Genomic DNA, 16,665 nt, shown 5'->3' with positions numbered 1-16,665 from the left:
TTCGCTGACTATGCGGTATTGGCTTTGTTCATTGATGAAGGCCGTTTCTGTGTCATTTAGTCTCTTGTATAGAGTTGTCTCATTGGCAATTATACCACATTTTCTTTTTTATAAGTATCTTTTTTAAAAAACTGATAAAAATACAAATTAATCTGATAAACCAGTTTGTCTTCTGAAATCTAATTCTTTGTTTTATTTTACTATTCTCTGGTTTTATCTGGAAATGTCTAGTCTTTTTTGAGATTTCGTTCAAAAATTTGATGTCACTGAAATTTCTGATACATATACTAATTAATTATCTAATTGCTACATTTGTAAGTTAATTGAAACAAGTTAAGACACTCAGATATTTTGCCTGCAGCAATTTTTACCCATAAATCATTTTAAGGGTCAATGAACTGTGCAATTGTTGTCAAGGTCAAATGAAGCCAGAAGCACATGTTCATTCACAAACAAAACAATATCAATCCATTTATAATGAGATACAACCAATCAAATCAATTTGTTAACTTCTAGAGCTAGCATTTTTGTAAATCAGGCTGTTGGTTTTCTCGTTTGATTTGTTTTTGTTTTTAATTTTTGTCATTTTGGTAACTTTCATCATGTTTTTATTTTGCTAAACAGTATGTCATTTTCTCATTGGTAAAGGCGGTACCATGACCTTGATAGTAAACTACGACTTGACTCTAGTGGATAATTGTCTCATTGGCAATTATTCTACATCTTAATTTATATATTGAAAGTCAATGACCTATGGAAACCTTTATAACTTATGTGGTATGGGTTTTGCTCATTGTTGAAGGCCCTATGATAACCGTAAGTTACTAGATCAATACCATTGGTTTCTGAAGGATATATACCACATTTTTTACTTTTATATTGAATGTCACTGACCTATGGGAATGCCAGCAAGGACACAGGTTTGCTTTTATTGTCCATAACCTTCAGTAATGTTACATAAGGACATCAATTGAATATTATAAAAACAAATGAATTTGATCACAGTTTATTGGTTGTATAGTCAATAAAAGAGATATGTATAAATCTATAGTATAAATAATCAAAGCAACTAAGTACAAGCTTGGTTCAGTAAACAATGGAATGATTGAGATAAAAAATATTGAAAGCAAACTGCATGTACCTTTAGTAGGGCCATAATGTAGGCAAACTGCATGTACCTTTAGTAGGGCCATAATGTAGGCATAAGAGAAAAAGAAATGAAGCACTTGTATAGAAAGGCTATTCCCGTCTTACATAAATTATTATTATTTTAAAAACTTAACAATCAAAAGGTCAATGCATAGTTGTATGAAAAATACTTTATCACTACAGTATTAGAAAGATAATAGATAAGCATCGTGACATGGGAAATGTACAGGAAAGTGCATAAATTTGAAAATTGTTTATTGAATTCACATAAAAAAACATCTGGGTATACCCTCTTGGTAGAATTGAAAGAAAAAAAAAAGATTTGAATTTCTAATTAGCATTTTTATGCTAAAAATACTTAATGAAGTATAAAAATGATTCAAAACTAAATAAAAACCATTTAAATGCAAAACAAAAGCCATACTGACTTAATTTTAGTTGACCAGTTGTCAAAAAATATCAATGAAATTAATAAAAGTCACATTTTTTAGACATATATTTGAAAACAAAAACATATGGTTTATTTTATAAGTTTTTCAAAGATCACTGCTCAACTTACAACATATCTCAAAGTAAAAAAAAAATGTTAAAAAGCAAAATTGTATTGACTCCCCTAAAAGAGATTTATCACATGTCATTATAGTGGTCTAGTCTCGTCTAGTTTGATCCGACCTTTGTCAAAACATGTCATATAGCTTAGCTACACTTAAGTTTGTTATTTTCCATATTATCTACGATAATAATTCTATAACCACAAATGAGAAACAAAAAGTACATTGTACTTGTTCTTGATTGGATTAGTTGGCCCCTGAACAAGATTACTCAATTTCAAAAACGTCACCAATCCTTACTGAAATGAGAGGTAAAAACAAAAAACAAAATCAATTTGCAAATTACTAAATGCCATTAATGCCTATTTTGGTCATGTATAAAAAACAATCTGTATCACTGTCATAAAAAATTATTAATCAAAAATAATCAATCTTCTTGGATTATCCCCCTTTTCTTGCAAAATTGGCAATATCACATTTTATATCAAAGTAAATCTTTAACAAAGCATTTAAATAAATTGTCTGTTGTATATTGCTCATTCTACAGTCTACTCTTCTGAAAGACATTCAATAAAAACAATTATCACACAACTGTTGTAGTAAAGACATCTAACAATACCAGATCGTTTAAATTTCAAATCAGAAGATCTCCAATACATTTAAAGTGCATCCAATGGTGTCTTTTAGATTAATATTTGTGACTTGTGTATTGTGTTTTTTGTACTTTCACTTTTTCCTTGTGAATATATTAGATAAGTTTGCAGTGTCCTTCAGTCGGCTCATCATTCGAGATTTCACATCATCAGATCCAGTGTTCGATTGTCCAAAACTTGAACTTCTGAAATAAACAAATGTTTGTGGTTAAAAAAGTGACCATAGCAAAAGACCATTTCTCAAGAGATAATTCAATATCAGAAAAATGCATAAATGATTTTTTTTTTTTTTTTTAATTTTGGATAGAAGTTTTTCTTTTAACTTGGTCCATCAAAAGCCCTTTAATCTTACTGTGACAGAAGTCCTCACTTGAGGCTATCCTTGTGAATGTCACAGTAACTCAACAACACTGTAAAAAGTAGACAATCCTTCAGGTCCAATATGCTGCTTGAGATAAAGTGGGGGTATGGGTTTTGCACATTGTTGAAGGCTGTACGGTGAATTATAGTTGTTAACTTCTATGTCATTTGGTCTCTAGTGGAGAGTTGTCTCATTGACAATCATTCACATGGTCTTATTTTTATAATTAATACAGTACAGTGATTTAACTATGCTAGATCACATGTAGCCAGCTGGAGGACATGTCACCCGACTAGTACAAATAAACTACTACTAATCATCAGTATTTGTTCATACATGTATACCTATATGCATGATCTTATGGGATCAAAGATGCTATTAAACATGTTGTGATTCAAATGTTTAAAGTTGGAAAGTAACCTTTCACAGAAAGTTTGCTTTCCTTTCAGTAAGAACAGTAGATGCATGTATTAAGGATTTACACTATTTTAGCATTGAAATATTAAATTCCTTGGATCTTTTTGAAATAAAGTAAACAATACGAAGCAACATTATCCTCAGAGAACTTTTACTGACAAAAAAGTCTATATTTTTAACCTTCACCACTCTTTCATGCCTTGAATCAAGGTCATAGCAGGGTTTCCCCTGGGTCAATTATTTTTTCCGCCACCTCTTTCGCCAAAACAGTATATTTTTCGCCACTTTATTGTTTTTATCGCCAAGTAACATATATATATATATATCGTTTAAAATTTACCGTGTTTCTACCCCCTCCCTCCCTTAAATAAGATGATTTTGTCCCATTGTGTCTATGATTATTCTCTCAAACTTATTTTAGAGTCTACTTTTTAATGAATAAACACTAAACATTTACTTTAAAACATCAGATTTTTTTTTAACTTAAAAGGGAAAAATATTCATTGTTTTTTAAACAACTTTTCTAAATGAGGGGGCTGTATACTTTTAATAATAAAGAAGATATAAGTCCTGGAATATAATAAATTAATGTTTTTTTTTATCATATAATACCAGTATAGTTCGTAGGGAAAGTTTCTTTAAAAGAAAAATACTGATGCGCCCTTTTGTACTAAGAAGTGGTTTTTACAACAAAACAAAAGCTTTATCACATGAAATTGATCGCTAAATTCATGTGTAGTCATTAACCTATATTAAAGTCAAAGGATAATTAAAGTTTTAAATCGGAGATTTTTCTTGCTTTTGAACATTTTTCGTTACAACAACAGCTATCTTATCTCCTTATCTCTTTGGGAAAACAAATTGTGAATGTGTAGAAAAAGATATAGCCCTTACTTTTTCTACTTTAATTTCATAAAAAAAGCCATTTGCCAATGTAACCAGATGCTCCGCAGGGCGTAGCTTTATACGACCGCAGAGGTTGAACCCTGAACGGTTAGGGCAAGTATGGACACAACATTCAAGCTGGATTCAGCTCTAAATTTGGATTGTGATTAAATAGTTGACACAGCATAGGTTTCTGACACAGAATGAATGTGTTCTAATGAACTTAAAATTTTTGTTTCTCTTAGAGCAATTCACTATGCTGTTGAATATTAATCCTCTCAAAAAAATGTTTGAAGAAATTTTCTTTTTTATTTATGAAATTTCAAATGAGAAAAATTGAACCCAATTTTTTTAATCACATCCCCATTTCCTTTATTCCAAAACTAATCTCAATTAAAATTTCTAATGGAGTTTGCAACAATAACTACTCATTTAAATACATCATAAAATATTAAGATGTAAAAAAACTGCTTGTTATCACTGAATGGTAAAGATTATTTTAATTTATCAGTTGGTAGTAAAAAGTGAATATACATTGTATATTGTATATAACAAAGATTTAAGTTGATTCTGGACAAAGAAAGATAACTCCAATTAAAAAAAAATCTTGCTATTGCACAATATTTTGCAATTAGATATTTCTTGCTTACTATTCTGGACAAAGAAAGATAACTCTAATTAAAAAAAAATTTGATATTTCACAATATTGTGCAATTAGATATTTCTTGCCATTGCGCAATACTGTGCAATTGAAAAGACTTGCTATTGCACAATACTTAATATAATAATTTTAGATCCTGATTTGGACCAACTTGAAAACTGGGCCCATAATAAAAAATCTAAGTACATTTTTGGATTCAGCATATCAAAGAACTTCAAGATTTCAATTTTTGTTAAAATCAGACTAAGTTTAATTTTGGACCCTTTGGACTTTAGTGTAGACCAATTTGAAAACAGGACCAAAAATGAAGAATCTACATACACAGTTAGATTTGGTATATCAAAGAACCCCATTTATTCAATTTTTGATGAAATCAAACAAAGTTTAATTTTGGACCCCGATTTGGACCAACTTGAAAACTGGGCCAATAATCAAGAATCTAAGTACATTTTTAGATTCAGCATATCAAAGAACCTAACTGATTCATTTTTTGTCAAAATCAAACTAAGTTTAATTTTGGACCCTTTGGACCTTAATGTAGACCAATTTGAAAACGGGACCAAAAGTTAAGAATCTACATACATGACAGTTAGATTCAGCATATCAAAGAACCCCAATTATTCAATTTTGATGAAATCAAACAAAAGTTTAATTTTGGACCCTTTGGGCCCCTTATTCTGTTGGGACCAAAACTCCCAAAATCAAACCCAACCTTTCTTTTATGGTCATAAACCTTGTGTTTAAATTTCATAGATTTCTATTTACTTATACTAACGTTATGGTGCGAAAACCAAGAAAAATGCTTATTTGGGTCCCTTTTTGGCCCCTAATTCCTAAACTGTTGGGACCTAAACTCCCAAAATCAATACCAACCTTCCTTTTGTAGTCATTAACATTGTGTTTAAATTTCATTGATTTCTATTTACTTAAACTAATGTTATTGTGCGAAAACCAAGAATAATGCTTATTTGGGCCCTTTTTTGGCCCCTAATTCCTAAACTGTTGAGACCAAAACTCCCAAAATCAATCCCAACCGTTCTTTTGTGATCATAAACCTTGTGTCAAAATTTCATAGATTTCTATTAACTTAAACTAAAGTTATAGTGCGAAAACCAAGAAAATGCTTATTTGGGCCCTTTTTGGCCCCTAATTCCTAAAATGTTGGGACCAAAACTCCCAAAATCAATACCAACCTTCCTTTTGTGGTCATAAACCTTGTGTTAAAATTTCATAGATTTCCATTCACTTTTACTAAAGTTAGAGTGCGAAAACTAAAAGTATTCGGACGCCGGACGACGATGACGACGACGACGCCGACGCCAACGTGATAGCAATATACGACGAAAATTTTTTCAAAATTTGCGGTCGTATAATAAAAAGAATAACTAATCAAAGAACTCAAATATTGAAAAATATTCAACTTGTGACCGAACAACACTGATAATTAACTCATGTTCTATGCGCATTCGTGAATTAATGTGTTGTTAGGTCACTTGTTGAATATTTTTCTCTATTTGAATTCTTTAATTAGTTATTCTATAGTTAATAAGAAGTTTCTTCATTGGCAATCCTATAACATCTCCTGTTTTTATAATAATAAGACATTTTTACATTATTTGAGATATCTACGTTTTTTTTTTGGATTAAACACCAAAAGCATGAACACTCCACTATATTTATTACCTGTCAGATCTAGAGAGTTCCATTTTGGTCTCGTAATCTCTGATCATTGATTGGATGACCTCCTCGTGTTCTGGTGCTATCTGTACCATGTCGTGCTGTAAACAACGTAACCCTGGTAACATAGTCTCTCGTACCAACTGGTCATTCATTACTTTGTACAGGTTAAGGATATAATCATTTATAAGAGAAAAAATAACCAATTTCTTAGTACAAAACTAAACAAATGTATAATTTTTTTTTTTTTTCTATAATTAAAATATTACAGATTCTTTTTTCCCTGAATTCCATTGTATAATTGAGATCTTACTAAAATCATTATTTTCAAAAGATTGACATTTTTTTCTATAATTAAAATATTACGGATTCTTTTTTCTCTGAATTCCATTGTATAAATGAGATCTTACTAAAATCATTATTTTCAAAAGATTGACATTTTTTTCTATAATTAAAATATTACAGATTCTTTTTTCCCTGAATTCCATTGTATAAATGAGATCTTACTAAAATCATTATTTTCAAAAGATTGACATTTTTTTCTATAATTAAAATATTACAGATTCTTTTTTCCCTGAATTCCTTTGTATAAATGAGATCTTACTAAAATCATTATTTTCAAAAGATTGACATTTTTTTCTATAATTAAAATATTACAGATTCTTTTTTCCCTGAATTCCATTGTATAAATGAGATCTTACCAAAATCATTATTTTCAAAAGATTGACATTTTTTTCTATAATTAAAATATTACAGATTCTTTTTTCCCTGAATTCCATTGTATAAATGAGATCTTACTAAAATCATTATTTTCAAAAGATTGACATTTTTTTCTATAATTAAAATATTACAGATTCTTTTTTCCCTGAATTCCATTGTATAAATGAGATCTTACTAAAATCATTATTTTCAAAAGATTGACATTTTTTTCTATAATTAAAATATTACAGATTCTTTTTTCCCTGAATTCCATTGTATAAATGAGATCTTACTAAAATCATTATTTTCAAAAGATTGACATTTTTTTCTATAATTAAAATATTACAGATTCTTTTTTCCCTGAATTCCATTGTATAAATGAGATCTTACTAAAATCATTATTTTCAAAAGATTTACAATTACTTTAAAAAACCCTCTTACTCATCAAAAGACATCTCTTAACTGCTTACTTTCAGTAATATTCTATGTTATTTATATAGCAGACAGTTGTCACAAAATAGAATACATCTTTTTAATTTGTTTTTCAGCAAATTCTATATATCAAATCTTTCAAAAGAATAATTTGAAAGGAGAAAAATCAATGTTGGTTATTATTGCTGTTTATGGTCAGACAAAACATACTACTAAATAACTCTTTTAATTGAAAATCCATCTTAATTTTGAAAGACTATGTTTTTTTAAATATGCACATATTATTTATACACATGTTGAATCAAATGAATTTGACCTTGAACCTTATTTAACCTGTTGATAAAGGATACCACAACATGACATAGAACTGTAGGCTTCAAATAATTCCAATGCTATTTCTCTTTTCTTTTTTTCCTCTGCCATATGGTTGTTAGCTGAGGCCATTGCTGCCAATCGTGGTAAAATAACTGAAAAAATAACAATAAAAATAATCACATCATAGGATTTAAAAGCAGTAAAATGAAAAACTGGTGAAGAATTTTACAGAATTATATTAAAGCAATCCTGCTGCTGATTGTTATAACTACCTGCGTAATCTCATGGTAGCATGTATGTCACAACTGCAGGAGGGTATTGTTATAACTACCTGCGTAATCTCATGGTAGCATGTATGTCACAACTGGAGGAAGGTATTGTTATAACTACCTGCGTAATCTCATGGTAGCATGTATGTCACAACTGCAGGAGGGTATTGTTATAACTACCTGCGTAATCTCATGGTAGCATGTATGTCACAACTGCAGGAGGGTATTGTTATAACTACCTACGTAATCTCATGGTAGAATGTATGTCACAACTGCAGGAGGGTATTGTTATAACTACCTGTGTAATCTCATGGTAGCATGTATGTCACAACTGCAGGAGGGTATTGTTATAACTACCTGCGTAATCTCATGGTAGCATGTATGTCACAACTGCAGGAGGGTATTGTTATAACTACCTGCGTAATCTCATGGTAGCATGTATGTGACAACTGCAGGAGGGTATTGTTATAACTACCTGCGTAATCTCATGGTAGCATGTATGTCACAACTGCAGGAGGGTATTGTTATAACTACCTGCGTAATCTCATGGTAGCATGTATGTCACAACTGCAGGAGGGTATTGTTATAACTACCTACGTAATCTCATGGTAGCATGTATGTCACAACTGCAGGAGGGTATTGTTATAACTACCTGCGTAATCTCATGGTAGCATGTATGTCACAACTGCAGGAGGGTATTGTTATAACTACCTGCGTAATCTCATGGTAGCATGTATGTCACAACTGCAGGAGGGTCTGATTACATTCCAAATCAAAGGACTTTAGTATTTGCTGCATCTTCTTCACCTTCGCTTGCCAAGGCTTACAATCCCATCTTCTTCACTTTCGCTTGCCAAGGCTTACAATCCAGTTCAAACTCAATTCCAAGCTTTATTTATAGTCGGCATGTTACTTGACATATGTTTATTTGTTATTTAATATGCCGACTATAAATAAAGCTTTGAATTGAATTGAATGCAGGGTTAGAGGAACCTTTGATAGCCAAGGCTTATGAAACAGGGTTAGAGGAACTGGATTGTAAGCCTTGGCTAGTGAAGATGCTTCTTCTAACATGTAAGATTTAGAATTACCGAGTTATCGTAAGACTAATGAGCTTCCAGTCTGAACAGTGTGTCTGGGTAAGTCTGAATCCAAGATATGTCTTTCAGTTGTGTTTCACCTTGTGAGTTTAAAGCATGGTAAAATTTGACAAGGTCTAGTACAAGCAGTGTATCTTCATATTTCATTAACATTTTTAAATATATGCCACTGGTTGTTCAGCTGAGCCCTCATCCAATCATGTTTGTTATACCATTTTAAATTTATAAATTGTAATTTCCAAAAACACTATTATTGTATAGATAGCTGTGAACATAAATTCATCTTTTGTGAATATGCATGAAATATTTGCCACTGGACGTTAAGCAACCAACACTCAACCAATCATATCTAATCACAAGTAATATTCACTGGACCTATCTTTTTTTTTAGGAAAATGTTCTAATGAAAATGATCAGTTATGTAAAAAAAAAATCTGAATATTCTCAAGTTCAAAGTATAACAAAAAATAGGAATGCAGTAAAATATCCTTGCCCTTTTTTGGTAATGAATTTTAGTAGATTCTATATCAATCTGTTGTGTAACACTACCAAAGGCACAAATAAGATATATCTAAATGAGAAAACGCTTTCACAATTCAAAATGATCACATGTGGGAAATCTGAATCAGGAAATAGAATTAAAAATGCCATTAAACCAAAGTCATGATGAGCTACCATAAATTGTTGGGCAGATCGACGTCATATTACATCACATCAAAACAATTACAATCAAAATCTGTTTCTTTTCACTGATCGTCAATGCAGCCATATTGGGAATTATAAAGAGAATGATCAAATATTCGATGAAATATTGCTACTAAATATAGATAATGTCATTGTCACAATGCACTGGTGGGTAGAAGTCTGTCAGTAAGGAGAAAGTCATGTTATTTAAAACTGCTATATAACATTTATTTTTAGATTGCAACTCAGTTTTTTCTTTTATCAGTAGGTTGGTTAAAACTTACATTAAATATATATTCGTTTCTTTTCTGTCGCTTGAGCTTTGCTGAATTGCTAAATTCCATTTATTGGCTTGGGGAAACCCTTTAAATCGACCAAAACATTCAAAAATATGGTCCTATAGATCAATGAAAGGTTGGAGTATCAAGTCTTTTTCAATGAGTTGTGGATTAACTAAGATTGATGTGGACAACAATGGGACCACTAAGGCATAAGATCCTTATAAAAAGTGCTGTATCTGCCACGATAGCCACATGATAATTAGAGTGGCCTCAGTCAAAGAACTGTCTGCCACAATAGTCGCATGATAATTAGAGTGGCCTCAGTCAAAGATCTGCCACGATAGCCGCATGATAATGAGAGTGGCCTCAGTCAAAGAACTGTCTGCCACGATAGTTGCATGATAATTAGAGTGGCCTCAGTCAAAGATCTGCCACGATAGCCGCATGATAATGAGAGTGGCCTCAGTCAAAGAACTGTCTGCCACGATAGTTGCATGATAATTAGAGTGGCCTCATTCAAAGAACTGTCTGCCACGATAGCCACATGATAATGAGAGTGGCCTCGTCAAAGAACTGTCGTAGCTCATCTACATTAACACTAGCATGTAAACACTGAGGTTCTGGCTGTAATTCAAAACCCAGCTCATGACTCCAATCTTAATTGACTATGATTCCAAATTGGTTGTTCTCTCTGGGTACTCCAGCTTTCTCCCCACAAAACTGGCTCCCATGACATAAAGCCAATACAGATGGACATAAACACCAACCATCACTCAATTCTGATAATTAATTGTAAACAATCACAAATAAATGCCACCAACACATAAGACTTAATATATACAGATCTAGACAATAAATTGACCAATTAATGCAAATCAAATCATAATTTGTACATGATGATGAATGTCTCGCTAGTCACTCAGGAACCAATGTTTTAATGTCTTAACAGAAAAACTTCCTAAGAAATGGATATGCTCTGTATTGATTCATATTCCGGAAAATAATTTCTCCCAATGGAATCTTTTCACAGCGTAAAGACAAAAAATTAACAAAATCAGATCTGACAAGGGATGCTAAGGGAATGAAGTCTAATTGTATCTGTTGTAAATATCACAATTAAAATTTATTGATAAAGGAAACAAAACAGTTACACATTACTTATAGAAATCAGTATGCAATGATCTTATACAGGAAAGGATTGTTAAATGTCTTACTTTTAGTAGCCTAGTATATCCTTTGAATATTCCACAACAAATCACAAATCCAAACAGGAACACTTAAAACATGACAAAGACGAAAGCAGTTAAAAAAGCCCAAAGTTGGAAAAGGAGAGAACATAGACACAACCATAGAACTTGCTAAGTGCCATAACTCATGTATAAACATGTAAAATAATTGAACAATTGCACGTTTGATTGAAAGATTAATTATACTCTAGACTATGCTTTTAACCCTAGTTGGTTGCAGAAGATTTTCTGTTTTTAAGGAATGTTACCACTTTGATAAATATATCAAAATATTGAGATGGATTGCTAATGAGACAACTATCCACCAATGTTCAAATAACCTGGATATATGATCATAAGATTCCCCCTTTTATTATATATAATATTCCTGAAAACTAAAACAAATACCACTACCAATATCTGTTATAAAACATTTGTACTTTTCATTTATCATCCAGTTATCAATTTATTTCAGACAATTCTATGATTATCAATATCATTAACTTTAATATTACAATATATATGCAAATAACTTGTATTACTCTGTGACCTGCAGATTTTAGTTATTTGTCTCCATCGACATATAAATCTATCGGTATAAATAGCAATCATACCTCAGAGTCTGCACATATAATTGAATTATAATGCAACAGAAATCCACACTCTCTTGAGGAAAGTAAAAAATGCAAATTGTTCATTTCCGAAAACTACAAATACTGATGAAAAATAATTTAAATTCGTTTTACAGGAATATCATATATGAGTAAGACCTTTGATAAAGTTTTTGATTGAATAAAGTGAACATTACATAAAACCAAACAGTATGTTCATACTCTGTGGAAATTAGAATGGCCTGCATGTCCGTATTAGGTGACCATGTGTTACCAGAAAAGACTTGTAAGGGTGCAACCATGTAACTTCAAGAGGGTATGGGTTTTTGTCAGAGTCAAACATTTTATTTTAGTTTTTTGATGCATTTTAAATCAATCAAATTGTTTTTTTTCTTCACAATTTAACACGACAAATGTATGAGGAAAATCTGGATTCAGATATTTTTTATTTGTCATCTACATGAAGAACATTTTTTTTTGTTTTCAAATTGGGGATCAGAATATTTTTATTTAGAAGAAAAACATAACCTCCCTCCTTGAAGTCAAATGGTTCTTCTCAAACCAATGAAAAACTTATTGCTTAAACCCGGCTTTAATTAACAAGGATGCAAGTTAGCTGCATTGCAATTATAGTCAATTTTACTTCACATTATAATCAAGTAACTACTGTGCTGGATTGGAAGTGATGCTCTCCACCTATTGCAGTTCATCTAAAATTCTGACCAAATTGCAATTTGTTTCATCAAACCAATCTGTTTAACTGGTCAGAAACCTTAACCAACTGTAGATGAAGAACGCAACGTCATGTCATCAAAGTACAAAATGATTTTACACTCAATAAAGTCACTGTCAATTCTCCCACTTTCATCCTTTGATATTTGCTCTCAAAAGTATTATTTGTATAGTGAATAGGGAAGTGTGATCAACATTTTCACCATCATAATTTTATTGAGTTATTTTTTTTTATCTTGTTTCTGGAAATAAATAAATTAATGTAATTTCTTACACTCTGAAATATTTTCCAGTTTAACAAAACATCAAATACAAGCATCCAAAATGAACTAGATATCAAATGGTTGAAACCAATTCTATCGAATAATATTTAAAGTGGGTGAAACAAATTCCATTAGTCAACTGGGTAAACTACACAACAGCACAAACAATAACATGCAATTTGTTCTTAATAAAAATGCAGTTAAAAATCATTGAAACCTTAAATTCTGAGTGGTTCTACCAAATAAAGCTTAAGTAATCTGTTTCTGGAGTATAAAATCCTTAGTATTTCAATACTAGATTATTTGTCTTTGTTTTTTACTTCATATAAAAATCATTTCTTCTATGCTTTAACTATATCACACAAAGATTGAAACAGAGGTTAGACCTGTGCTGTGTTGTCAGGACTGTGGTAACTAGTGTGTTGTCAGGACTGTGGTAACTAGTGTGTTGTCAGGACTGTGGTTACTAGTGTGTTGTCAGGACTGTGGTTACTAGTGTGTTGTCAGGACTGTGGTAACTAGTGTGTTGTCAGGACTGTGGTAACTAGTGTGTTGTCAGGACTGTGGTAACTAGTGTGTTGTCAGGACTGTGGTAACTAGTGTGTTGTCAGGACTGTGGTAACTAGTGTGTTGTCAGGACTGTGGTAACTAGTGTGTTGTCAGGACTGTGGTTACTAGTGTGTTGTCAGGACTGTGGTAACTAGTGTGTTGTCAGGACTGTGGTAACTAGTGTGTTGTCAGGACTGTGGTAACTAGTGTGTTGTCAGGACTGTGGTTACTAGTGTGTTGTCAGGACTGTGGTAACTAGTGTGTTGTCAGGACTGTGGTAACTAGTGTGTTGTCAGGACTGTGGTTACTAGTGTGTTGTCAGGACTGTGGTAACTAGTGTGTTGTCAGGACTGTGGTTACTAGTGTGCTGTCAGGACTGTGGTAACTAGTGTGTTGTCAGGACTGTGGTAACTAGTGTGTTGTCAGGACTGTGGTAACTAGTGTGTTGTCAGGACTGTGGTAACTAGTGTGTTGTCAGGACTGTGGTAACTAGTGTGTTGTCAGGACTGTGGTAACTAGTGTGTTGTCAGGACTGTGGTAACTAGTGTGCTGTCAGGACTGTGGTAACTAGTGTGTTGTCAGGACTGTGGTTACTAGTTCATAGACTACATAAAACACATTCCACTGACAGAAAGTTACCCTGCAGGCTGTTTCTCTTTCAAAACTTGCAGGGTGATAATTAGTAAATGTGCAGTAAACACTGTAATGTCTTAACTAATTCAATGCCAATAAGTTAACTACATAGAAAACATCAGAGATAATTGAACTGTTGATCTAATCTTCACATAACCATTACAAAACCATGTTTTTTCCAAACTACAAAAGTTTCTACTTGACAGTTCTAAGATGGAATCTTCTGGTTGATGATTAAGCTGAACTTTGACAGTTCTAAGATGAAATGTTCTGGTTGATGATTAAGCTGAACTTCATCTGTTTATACATGCATTGATTAACCTGATACCTGTATTTATAGTAATGGTTATAAACTACAGGTAGTAATTCGTTTGTACTTGTTACAATAATTATGCTCAAATGTTTGAAACAGATTTATCTAGTGATCAAACAGATTTTGTGTGGTATACATGGACAATCCCAGTGTGAATGATATATGCTTCAGGAATAACCTTCAGGAACAACCTTCAGCAGTAACACTTTAGACCACAGGAGATTTTAAATCCAAATATCAGTAGTGGTATTACATTATGTGTTTTTGAGCATTTAAACCAAAGGACCACAGACAGAAGCAGAAAAACAGGTCACTGGGTTTTTTGTGTGTGCTTGACAAATAAAAACTGGAAAATGACAATGTTCAAAATCTTTAAATTTATTTTATGAGTAAACAAATACACACTAAAAATGCAAATTTCAATAGAGACAATGCTTACATATTTGTTATGTAAACCAGTATTTATATTGCACCAATTGAAAATATATTATTAATATTGAATAAATACAACATCACATGCAGTTTTGTGAGTTGATACAGATATTAGTTTACCAGATTTATAGTTTGAACATATTTATTTACAGTGGATTGGGAAACAAGTTATTGGACTTATATTAATCTCTTTCCACTATGCGGATACAAGTGCTGCCTTGTAGTGGCATTAGCAAGAGTGTCTTTTACGTGCAAGAAATATGACTCTCTCATAACACGGGTCAGTTATTTATCATCCCCTTACGACTGACTTTCATTGTTTCTTCAAGACCATATTGGCAAACAATGTCAAGCTGAAAATTAAGTACCTAAAAATTTCTCCCCAGAAGAAGGATGGAACCAGGAACCTTTGTGTTAGAAGTCTGATGCACTAACCATAGTTAACCTTTTTATAGTCTATTAAAAACAAAACAGGCACTCTAGAAAACAATAATAAGAGGTGATATAGATAAAGAATAAGAATGTTTATTACCAATAATGTTTCTTTGCTACTTTACTACTTTTTGTTACTTAGATGATCAAACATTCTGTATTGCTGTTAACCTGACGATTCCTCTTCAACTACACAATAAACACAAGAACAAAGCCACTGGAACATCACCAAATGTATTTGTAAAGTACAACTTAACTTTTAATGGACAGAAATGGGAGTACATAAATAAATATTTAGGGTAATTACCATAAATATGGAAGTACAAAAGTATCATTGGTTTAACAACAGTCTGAGGCAGTCATGAAAATACAATGCACATTCAATTGTAAGCAGCTGGACACAGAGCTGTACAAGTAAAGGATTTCAGTGAACCAAAGAGACATCACAATGAGAGAGATGATTGACAGACAGAAGGCTTCAAGTTGGAGCATGTTGTGTCACATATTGACAGGTTCAAGATTGAAGTACAGAATACAACATTAGTCCCTAATGTATTTGTAAAGTTCTTCTAAACTTCTAATAGTGCACAGAAATCAGACTATACATGAATAAATACTTAAGGTTATTACTGTGACTAAGGTAGTATTATATTGTCTGTTACTTCCATTGCTGTTACTGATTTTACTGAACAGTAATCAATTTAATCTCTATTTTTTCCTAGTCAATAAATAAAATCTGACCCAAACAAAGCTATAGTGTCAGCAGTACTGTTCAATTGGAAAGTGACTCTACTGAGGTACTCTTGTAGAGATAACAATCAAGTCATTAAAGTTAATAGTGCTTTGACAGTTTTAAACATACTTTTCTCATAGATTGAATAACCTCATTTTGAAGCATTGATACTAGGTAAATGATACCATAGGAAACTAACAGTCAACAAGCAGTATTCAAATGTCCAAAGTCAGCACAGAACCTATTTCTTTCTATATAATTGTACTTCTCAACTATATTAATAACCTAACAGACATATAACCAGAATTGTATAACATTATTAATCAAATTTAATTTGTCAGGTTTAAAGGTTTCTGCCATTCTATTATCATTCCGTGATCTATAGAATATTGTACCATTACGAATGACATTAGTTTCTACAGCATCTCTAGAATACTTGCTAGGCTTCAAATCATTTGCCCATTACAATCTAGACTTTGTCAACTTAATCTATATGGTATTTACAGCTTCGGAAAAGTGATTGCTCTCAGATCTGTCACAGTTTTAGATTATTGATTCTATCAAATTCAAATAAATACATAGATTCCAATCTGCTCAATCTTCCACA

General features: G+C 31.9%; 1 protein-coding gene across 1 annotated transcript in view; it reads right to left on the bottom strand.

Annotated features, from left to right (window-relative positions):
* Positions 1-990: 990 nt before the first annotated feature.
* LOC143078496 (RAB11-binding protein RELCH homolog) overlaps positions 991-16,665 on the bottom strand; it is a 65,029-nt gene continuing 49,354 nt past the window's right edge. The window contains exons 25-27 of the mRNA XM_076253357.1: positions 7,836-7,952; positions 6,361-6,511; positions 991-2,538 (exon numbers count right to left, since the gene is read on the bottom strand). Coding sequence (XP_076109472.1) covers positions 2,427-2,538; positions 6,361-6,511; positions 7,836-7,952 — 380 coding nt within the window. The 3' untranslated portion in view covers positions 991-2,426. The remainder of the gene's footprint in view (positions 2,539-6,360; positions 6,512-7,835; positions 7,953-16,665) is intronic.

The sequence above is a fragment of the Mytilus galloprovincialis genome, chromosome 6 (assembly GCF_965363235.1).
Source record: "Mytilus galloprovincialis chromosome 6, xbMytGall1.hap1.1, whole genome shotgun sequence".
Lineage (NCBI taxonomy): Eukaryota > Metazoa > Mollusca > Bivalvia > Mytilida > Mytilidae > Mytilus > Mytilus galloprovincialis.
The sequence above is the reverse complement of the archived record's forward strand: the minus strand, read 5'-3'. Positions and strand labels throughout refer to the sequence as shown.